Genomic DNA, 11,173 nt, shown 5'->3' on the forward strand with positions numbered 1-11,173 from the left:
GCAAGGATGTCGGATGCGAGAAGAGGAAGAAGGATGAGACGTCTTCTACTGCCACTAGCACTTCGAGTGCTCTTGTTACACTGCTAGGCAGCACATAAGGGAGGAGCCGTATGAGATGAAAATCTCATGTACGGTTCTGGAATGGAGATTCTTTTAATTGAATGGCGACCGTAACAGATGTCAGCTCAATCCGAAGGAAATTATGCGGAAGCTTTACAGAATTATTATGAAGGTATGCGACTAGAAATTGATCCCTATGATCGAAGTTATATACTCTATAATATAGGTCTTATCCATACAAGTAATGGAGAACATACGAAAGCTTTGGAATATTATTTTCGAGCACTAGAATGAAATCCATTCTTACCACAAGCTTTTAATAATATGGTCCTGATCTGTCATTACGTGCGACTATCTTCACTATAAAAGTAAAAAAAAAAAAAAAGGAAAACTAAAAGGCTTTCTACATATGCATCGTCTAAAACAACGATTTTTATCAGCTGTAGCAAAGAAAGAAACTTCATAGAAGTTGAAATATGAAGAAATAGATATACCTAGCTCTTTTTTCTATGGATAAAAAAAGGATCTAATTGATAGAGGATGCACCGTAAAGATCAATTAGCGAGGTTCGGGGCCAATATAATAATAACTGCGTACTTATGTCATGATGGTAGATATACTTATCCCATGATGTGAGATAAAAATTAGGAATCCACTTTTGTAATAGAGTCGACCCACTAAAGTCTTGAGCAGCGGTGTAGGATCAGATCCCAAAGATAGTAAGTCATTTTTTCTTAGAAAGGAAAGTCTTTTTCAAAGATTCTATATAAATTTCTATATGAAATCGAGATAGTTACTTTTTAGAAAATTCTGACGATAGGGGAATTTTTTATTCTGAAGGTAGGAAAAAGGATAAAATGAAATAAAGCGGATTATTAATCCAAATTGAATCCAAATTTCAGTTTAAAATTCATGTAATGAACCTCTTTGATTAACCCGAAAAATGGGATAGATCCATGAGAAATCCCATTCGGTAGATATGGTAACGGGACACCAAAAGAATTGAGGAGCCGTATGAGGTAGGAAACTCTCAAGTACGGTTCTAAGGGAAGGAATTAATTCACCTATTCCGACCTGTGAGAACAGGCCATTCGCCAGGGAGATTCTGAAATTGCGGAGGCTTGGTTTAATCAAGCCGCTGAGTATTGGAAACATGCTATAGCGCTTACTCCTGGTTGAAGGAAAGAGGAAGAGGGTTCGTCAGTCAAGGATTCTGAATGATGTTTGCATCTACTGCCGAGAGAAGCGCCATCAGAAGAGGGAGTGTCCTAAGCTCCTTTCTGATGAAGGTAAAATTTTTAATTGAGTAGTTAACATAATCATCATTTTACTCTTGTATTGGATATTGATAATTCATAATCTATGAATGGTTTGTCAGTGGTGATGAGGAGTAGAAAATCTGAAACAAGAAGTTCATAAAGCTTAGCGATAGCGGGGTTGTTCCTATTAGGATAGATGACCAGAAAGCCAATTAGATATTGACTTGGATGTAATGTGTTTTGACAATACTTGGTATTATGCAATATTATTTAGTGAATAAAATAAGTATTCACTTAATTGACTTCTTCATTTGTTGTGCTCATTTTGTATGTTTACATTTACTTGAACATTACAACAAAGCCCACAGACCACTTAACAACCATGCAGTTGGAATGCGCATTGGATGACGATTATGAAATCAACTGCCTAGGGGTTAGGTCTGAAAAGTTTCAAGTCGAATGACCTCGAGATATTAAATTTTGTTATGTTTGAATTTTATAAATTTTTTGTTGTAACTTAAATGAAATTTTATTTAAAAATTTTATATCAAAATTTGAAACAAAAAATATTACAAAACAAAAATTATAAATTTTATAGCAAAATTTTGTAATAAAATTTTGCAATGGATTTTAGCAAAAAAAATTGTTGCAAAATTTGCAACAGACTGAAATCAGAATTTTGCAACAAACAATTATCCATGAAAAATATGCCACGGACAAAGATAGTCACTGCAACTATAGCATCGAAAAGTTTTTCGTTGCAACAGATTTTATGCAGATTTCGTAGCAAAAATCTGTTGCTATAGCACTATTTTTTCGTAGTGTTAGTACTTTAAAAGGGTGTGATTTTCATGTAACTATGGAATTGTCTCACACTCTATACAAGAAAAAACCAAATAAAAAGAAGGGATAACTATATTTAAACTCCTTAATTTATGGTTTATTTATTCAAATCATTTCTATTTTTTTTTTTGTAATTAGAGGAATTATCCTAACAATAAAAAAATTAGGAATAGCTTGTGTAATATTGTTGACGTTTTTGGGATGTGTTTAATTTTTTAAAAATATGAATAATGTATATAAATAACGTAGATACTTTTAATTAATATATATATATATATATATAATTTTTTAAAAAATATAAATAATCTGTATAAACAGATCATGGTTATCCAAAAACAATCCAAATCCAAATGTGAAATACTTAATGACTTGCACAATGAAAAAATCCGAGAAATTAATCCAATACGCTAGTAAAAGGAATCACATAAAAAAAGAATGATAAATATCCAAATAATAAATAGGTAATTACTTACCAAATACTTACACAAAATGCAGCCTTGACTTGGTTTCTAATAATTTGAGCCCACTTTCCTAAGTAGAAACCGAAGGCAACGAGCGTATGGACTACACTCTCACTCTCACTCTCACTCACTCTCACCCTTCAGTCTGCACTCGCTTTTAGTTCAACACGCTTTTTGAGTCAACATCCTCCCCTTCCACTACTCTCGAATTCTTTTCCCTCTAATCAATCACTATAAAAGAAGATAGATACCATTGCGGATATTCATTCATCCACTCCAGATCGTAAAAATCCTACTGATTTCTTCTCAACAATTTCCTGCCTACCTACACAAACCCATCAATTGTTACTTACTGATCGCAAAAATGGGAAACATCAGCTCTTGTTTCTACGCACAATCCCACGCCGCAAAGCTTATTGATCTTCAGCACAATACTCTGAGTCTCGTCCACGTTCCGATAACGGCTGCGGAGCTAATGCTCGAACATCCCGGCTACGTAGTCTCCCCGCTGATCGATTTCCGGTGTGGTTTCCGACTATCTGCTATGAAAGCCGATGAGATTGTATCCGGAGGCACGGTTTATATATTGATTCCTGTTACGAGAGTGCACGGAAAGCTTTCAGAATCAGAGATGGCAATTATCGAGTCGGCTTCCGGTGAGAGGAGATCGAAACGACGCAGTTCTAGGGTTCTGCCGGTGGTCACAGAGATCTCCGGCGAGGGTGCTGATAATCCGGTTAAGGTATTTGGAGAAGTGAGGGATATTGGAGTTCCGATTGACCGGAATCGGATGAGACAATGGAAACCCGCTCTGGAACCAATTTATGAGGGAATTTGATCCGATTGTATTTAATCTTCTTCCCTTATTACCATGTCTATGGACAGCTGAACCAATGACTATTCATGATTCCATAATTGAATCAATTCCATACCGGTTCCAAATTAAATTAGAGGAATGTTATGGTAAAACTTCGTTTGAAACGATGTGGTAGAAAGCAACGTGCGACTTGAAGGACACGGTCCGTTGTGGATTTTTACATCCACCATTTTCGCTTTATCTAGGCATGAGGGTGCTCTTGGCTCGACATTGTTTGTTCTGTTACACCTGAACCCCTTCTTTTTTGTTGGGTTGTAAATAGTCCACGATGGAGCTCGAGTAGAAAGGATTAATTCATTTCTCGGGGGCAAGGATCTAGGGTTAATGCCAATCAATCAATTGGAACAACTTCGTAAATGTATCTTTCATCTATAGAAATCGAAAGGATCCAATTCGAGCAAGTTTCCAATTCAAAAGCAAAACTTGTTGGAATTGATCAAACCTGTAGATAAACAGGATTTCGAATCCTGTTTTTTATTCCTTTGATGGAAATTCGAGTCCTGTTATATAGAGAACTCAAGATATATACTTGGATTGGCAGAATTCTTAATCACTATGGTTTTCAAGCTAATCTAATTCATAGTTAAAATCTGCTAGATATATTTCGGTGTCTCTTGTTTAAGGGGAATTCATAAAAAACTAACCACTTATTTATATTAGTAAAAAATATTTAACTGCGAGGGTAAAAAAGTAATTTAATATATATGAGGTACATGGTAAACACATATAACCAACCACACTATATAATTTTCAAGTAATATAAATACCAAAAATATAATTTTTTAACATTAACTACTATTCATCGATAGTAATACACTTACCGAAAAACTCCCTCGAAAAACGTGTTTTCACTCGAGGTATTGTGTTTTCATCTGCTGAATGATGTTTGCATCTACTGCCGAGAGAAGGACCATCAGAAGAGGGAGTGTCCTAAGCTCCTTTCTGATGAAGGTAAAAACTTTAATTGAGTAATTAATGTTGGAATGGGTGACCAAAGGCCAATTGGATTGGCGATTTTGAGAGCCATTCAAGCAATTTTTATTTAAACAATATTGTCCTGATGAATGTGGTAAGAATTTGTCGTCGCCATACGTATTTGTTGTGCTTACCAAATTACGCCAAGCACTGCTTGGACGTCACAAGCCCACAGACCACCTTGAACAACCGTACAATAATTGGACTACACATTGGATGGCAGTCATGAAACCAATTGTTTCGGATTGGGTCTGAAATATTCCAAGTCGAGGACCACGAGAATGAGCATAAAAATGTCCTATGGAGACTTGCATTAAGATTCGTATTCATTTGATGAGTGTTGTGTTTCATCGGCAACAAACGTGGGATGTCTATGCGATCTGAATAGGTGGATTGACTAGATGTCAACTCAATTGAACTGACTCGTGGGGATCGTCATACACAAGTCTTGGAGGCTTGGTCCGTATGACTTGGGTCTCCGACTCCAATAGTATGAGAGTAGTTCTCAGACTTGAGAAATCACGACAGTCACGTGCATGCGATAACTGTATCTTAGATTTGTGTGAGAGATGATCGTGTTTCAGACATTGTCATTATAAGCCTCGTCTAGTGCAGTCAAAGTATGTAGCGAGGACGGTGAGTTCCAAGAAGAGGATCCCTTGTCAAAATGTGACAGAGGTATCTCCTATGCACTTGGAGATGCGTCTACGTTCTACAAAGCTGTGGCCACAGTCATTGGTCAAATAGAAAGAAGAGGATCCTATGTCGAGCAATTTGGCGTAACGCGATCTCAAATATTAAGCATAGACGCCTAGTCCTGGATGTGAACCGACGACCAATTTCATACCATAGACTAATGCAGGGAGACGATAGATGGAAAGACCGTAACCGTATTTACTCGAGAGCCTAAAAGTTCACATGGAAATTCGCTAGTCTCTAGTGCCATTGACTGTTGCTAGATGGCAACCCATGGTGACGGATTTTCTTGATCAAGGGTTGATCGAGAATTATTAATTAAATTGAATTTAGTTAATAATAGTGTTGACTAGCCCAAGTCTAGCTGAAAGGTGAACCTAAAGAGTCACACACAAATCACTGAGAAAGGACGGAGAATTAATTGGGAATTAATTCCGTAAGTAATTGGATTACTTATATATGAGAGGAATCCATTGGATGGATAAGTCCAAAGATAAATTAATTGGATTAGTTTATATTAGGCTTGCCCTTATTATTTAATAAGTTGGACTTATTATTTAATAAAGGGTTATTGGGCTCATGTAGTTAATTGAATTATATATATAATGAACTTAATTAAGTGTAGTTTAATTAAATTGGATTTAATTAATTGACCTTGTATTTTAATTAATTAAAATCAGCCCAAGCCATTAATTAAGTTGGTGAAAATTGTTAAAAAAGGAAATTATTGACTAACAAATTCACTTTTGGAAAGTGTCATGTTAGTCATTTTTTATTTGGAATAAAAGATTTTATTACCTTATGGATGGTTAAATGAAACTAGACATATTTTAATGCATCCATTCAAGGTATGTAAATGTGTATTAGTCATTTCGAATAACTAAAGAATGAATACACAATACGCAAAAATAATTTCCTCTCCACTAATTCCACCATTCGGCCGCCCCTTCCTCTCATACACACTTGGTATGTTTTCTCCTTAATTTTCTTCAACAAAGAGAATTGAGGGATCTCAATTTCGGTTTGTTTGTGGACACAACTTTAGAAGGCTTCTACGTTGAAACCTTTCGTGAACGGATCAAAACGAATGTGGCTCGAAGTAAATCAAAGAAAGAGGTAATTCTTGATTATGTTCTTGTTCCTCTTGTTTTTCATTCTATCCATAGCCCCGTTAATTTTATTATCGTTTAATTTGATTAACTACATCGAACGCCTGAGAACTCCAAGGGTACACTCATTGGAATTATGGTTCTATTGCGATACGTTTTAATTTACGCAATTTATTTTAACTGCTTCTGCTTGCATGTTCTTGTGCCGATCCACTCGCACCTCGTGGTACCTTTCAATTAACATAATCTTCATTCTACTCTTAGTATTAGATATCGATAATTCATAATCTATGAATGATTTGTAGGTGGTGATGAGGAGTAGAATAAAAAGCTGAAACAAGGTCATAAAGCTTAGCGACAGCGGGGCTATTCCTATTAGGATAAATCACCAGAAAGCTAATTAGATTGGCTTGGATGTAATTTGTTTTAACAATATTCTGTATTATGCAATATTATTAGTGAATGCAATGAGTATTCACTTAATTGGCTTCTTCATTTGTTGTGCTCATTTTGTATGTTTATATTTACTTGAACATCATAACAGAGCCCACAGACCACTTAACAACCATGCACTTGGACTGCGCATTGAATGACGATCATAAAATCAACTGTCGAGGGGTTGGGTTTGAAACGTTCCAAGTTGAGAACCTCGTGATATTAAATTTTGTTATGTTTGAATTTTATAAATTTTTTGTTGTAACTTAAATGAAATTTTAATTTAAAAATTTTATCAAAATTTGAAACAAAAAATATTATAAAACAAAAATTATAAATTTGTATTTTGCAATGGATTTTAGCAAACAATTTCTTTGCAAAATTTGCAACAGACTGAAATCGAAAGAAACATGTTTCAGTTTTATCACGAATTTTCGTTGCACATATTTTCCTTGCAAATGTTTGTTGCAATGAAATAAATATTTCAACGAAATTGCCACAAATTTGCAACAAAAAATATTATCAAAAAGTCGTTGCAAAATCTATTGCAAAATTCATTAAAAGTCAAAGTTTTGGGAAACGTTATTTGCGACGAATTTTTGCAACAAACAATTATCGATGACAAATTTGCCACAAACAAAGAAAGTTGTTGCAACTATAGTATTAATACTTATAACCATGAAAAATTTTTCGTTGCAACACTATTTTGCAACGGAGTTTATGCAAATTTCGTAGCAGATTCGTTGCTATAGCACTATTTTTTTTTTTTTATAGTGTTAGTACTTTAAAAAGGTGTGGTTTTCATGTAACTATGGAATGTCTCACAATTTGTACAAGAAAAAACCATATAAAAGAAGGGATAACTATATCTAAACTCCTTAATTTATTATTTATTTATACAAATCAATTTTGTCTTTTTCATAATTAGAGGAATTATCTTGATAATAAAAAATAGAAATAGTTTATGTAATATTGTTGACATTTTTAAAATATATGTAATTTTTTAAAAATATAAATAATTTATATAAATAATGTTGATACTTTTTAAGAATATATATATATAATTTTTTAAAAATATAAATAATTTGGATAAACAGAACATGATTATCCAAAAATAATCCAAATATGAAATACTTAATTACTTGCATAATGACAAATTCCGAGAAATTAATCCAACACGCTAGTAAAAGGAATCACATAAAAAGAATGACAAATATCTAAATATAAAATACTTAATTACTTACCAAATACTTACACAAAATGCAGCCTTGACTTGATTGCTAATAATGGGTGAATAGTAATTTACCCACATGTGATCTTGAAAATGAGTATATTATCTTCCTATAAAAAAAATATAGTAATTTATCCTCCTATATTTTTTAAAATAAATCAATTTACCTCTTTATTGGTATATTTTAAAACATACAGAGAGGTAAATCGCTATTTATTTTTCATAAGAGGATAATCTGTGCATTTACAATATCACAAAGGCGCTGCTTGCATTTTTCACTTAATAATTTGAGCCCACTTTCCTAAGTAGAAACCGAAGGCAACGAGCGTATGGACTCCACTCTCACTCTTACCCTTCAGTCTGCACTCGCTTTTAGTTCAACACGCTTTTTGAGTCAACACCCTCCCCTTCCACTACTCTGTAATTCTTTTCCCTCTAATCAATCACTATAAAAGAAGATAGATACCATTGCGGATATTCATTCATCCACTCCAGATCGTAAAATCCTACTAATTTATTCTCAACAATTTCCTGCCTACCTACACAAACCCATCAATTGTTACTTACTGATCGCAAAATGGGAAACATCAGCTCTTGTTTCTACGCACAATCCCACGCCGCAAAGCTCATTGATCTTCAGCACAATACTCTGAGTCTCGTCCACGTTCCGATAACGGCTGCGGAGCTAATGCTCGAACATCCCGGCTACGTAGTCTCCCCGCTGATCGATTTCCGGTGTGGTTTCCGACTATCTGCTATGAAAGCCGATGAGATTGTATCCGGAGGCACGGTTTATATATTGATTCCTGTTACGAGAGTGCACGGAAAGCTTTCAGAATCAGAGATGGCAATTATCGAGTCGGCTTCCGGTGAGAGGAGATCGAAACGACGCAGTTCTAGGGTTCTGCCGGTGGTCACAGAGATCTCTGGCGAGGGTGCTGATAATCCGGTTAAGGTATTTGGAGAAGTGAGGGATATTGGAGTTCCGACTGACCGGAATCGGATGAGACAATGGAAACCCGCTTTGGAACCAATTTATGAGGGAATTTGATCCGATTGTATTTAATCTTCTTCCCTTTCTTTAGCTGTAGATAAACAGGATTTCGAATCGTGTTTTTTATTCCTTTGATGGAAATTCGAGTCCTGTTATATAGAGAACTCAAGATATATACTTGGATTGGCAGAATTCTTAATCACTATGGTTTTCAAGCTAATCTAATTCATAGTTAAAATCTGCTGGATACATTTCGGTGTCTGTTGTTAAGGGGAATTCATAAAAAATTAGCCCACTCATGTATATCAGGAAAAAAACATTTAACTGCGAGGGTAAAAAAATAATTTAATATATATGAGACACATGGCAATTACATATTACCAACCACACTATATAATTTTCAACACTAATATAAATACCAAAAATATAATTTTTTAACATTAACTATTATTAATTGAAAGTGATACACCTACCAAAAAACCCTCTGGAAAACGTGTTCATTTTCATCCTTTCGTAAAAATCTCAACCACATCACCCCTTAAGCATAAATTAATCATCTGTTTAAGCCCGTCAATCTTGATTTATCAAAATCCTTCATTGCACAATCGCCGGCTATCGATGAAATAATTCCAACCTAATCTAGGAATTGAAAAGATGGAGAGTGAAAAAGAGGGTGTAAAATCGGTGAAAGAGAGATTCCTTCTGTAGGGTTAAAACAATGAAGGTGAGAACGACTTCTTGCTACAGTGAGGATATCTCTTAGTCTAATTACATGTATGGAAAATTTTAACGGGAAAAATGCAATTTACCTCTTTGGTATATGAATAATGAGTAAAAAAATCAAATTATTCTTATATTTTAAAAAATAAAGCAAATTATTTTTTTTACCTAAGCCCTTGAAATGAGGATAATTTACTTCATTTTTCAAAATACTGGAGAATAATTTACTGATTTTTTTATAAAAATGTTTTACTCATTTTACATATTATATGAAATAAATTGCATTTAACCCAACCATTTACTATGTATTTGGAGAGAGAGAGAGAGAAGGAGGCGAGGGGGATGGAGATGGGATCCTTCTTTGTGTGGTCTCGTGAGTCTCTAATTTTTGATTGAACCAAAGGATTTAATCTTTTATTTTACTTGGTTTAGTTAAATAAGGGGTTTTGTGTGCTTGGTTACAAAAATAGGTGTTAAAAACTTATAAAGTTCCCAAAGTGAATAGCTTGTATGTATATATAGTTTCTTTTTTTTTCTTTTTGTCTCAATTGGAGGATGTATAAAATATTAAAAGTTGAGCTTATTGCAATTTTGATCCTGTATCTATAAGAGGTTGGCAGTTTTGGTTCTTTAACTTTAAAGTTGATAATTTTGGTCCTATAATTTTTAAATATTTCCCTCGGCCCATTTATGACCATTTTGTCCTTCTAGCTAAAAATTAACCATAGTCCACTACATACTCCAAGTTAGGCCCAACATGCTTCCGAAATAAATTAAGCCCTTATAAATTCATAACTTTTTTCGACCGCCTTGTTCCCAAGTATTCCAAGTCCTCGATTTTACGGACTTCCTCCAACTACGCTACTGCAGCAGATGGTTCGTAGAAACTTGGCTCCTTCAGCAGCAAGCAGCACAATCCTATTTTGTTTCCTACCTTAGGGACTTAATAGATTTTTGGATAAAAAAATGAACAGAAGCCTTACTTTTATTGAAAAACTTTTATTGAAAAAATATATAAAATATTACATAGATATTATATTCTCCGCTAGAGGAGACAACTATTTAGCCTCTCATATGATAGAGGACTTGACTTGTTGGGAACATAGTATGAACTGGAGCCAAGGCTCCAAAATCATACCATTCTCACACGGGAAAACCCCCATAAACTAAGAAATTTAAAAATACAAAGTTTCGGAACTTGAAATATTATGCTTTGAGAGTAGGATAAGTTTTTCTAATAATCCCCATCTGCTTCATCGCCTTCCTATTTACAGTCGTCCGCAGACTCCAAACACGGACTTCAAAATTGATTTTTTATGACGTCATTGCATTTGTAATCTCCTTGTCTTTTCTGGATGACGTCATTGCGTTCGTCATCTTCTTATTCGTTCCAACTGTTGGACATGAATGCTTGTCGACCATTTGATTGTTAGCTGGCTTTCCAACCTTCTGACTGTTGGCCTTTGTTGTCTTTTGCCTACAGTTCCACTCTTGAATTTTTACATCTTTTGGA

At 34.5% G+C, this 11,173-nt stretch overlaps 2 protein-coding genes across 2 annotated transcripts; both read left to right on the forward strand.

The window, feature by feature from the left end:
- LOC105173762 lies at positions 2,988-3,461 on the forward strand. The gene has a single exon (XM_011095643.1). The coding sequence runs from the start codon at positions 2,988-2,990 to the stop codon at positions 3,459-3,461; it is 474 nt and encodes a 157-aa protein (XP_011093945.1).
- Positions 8,524-8,997, forward strand: LOC105173763. The gene has a single exon (XM_011095644.1). It carries the CDS (start codon positions 8,524-8,526, stop codon positions 8,995-8,997), a length of 474 nt encoding a protein of 157 aa, XP_011093946.1.

This window comes from Sesamum indicum, linkage group LG11, assembly GCF_000512975.1.
Source record: "Sesamum indicum cultivar Zhongzhi No. 13 linkage group LG11, S_indicum_v1.0, whole genome shotgun sequence".
NCBI lineage: Eukaryota > Viridiplantae > Streptophyta > Magnoliopsida > Lamiales > Pedaliaceae > Sesamum > Sesamum indicum.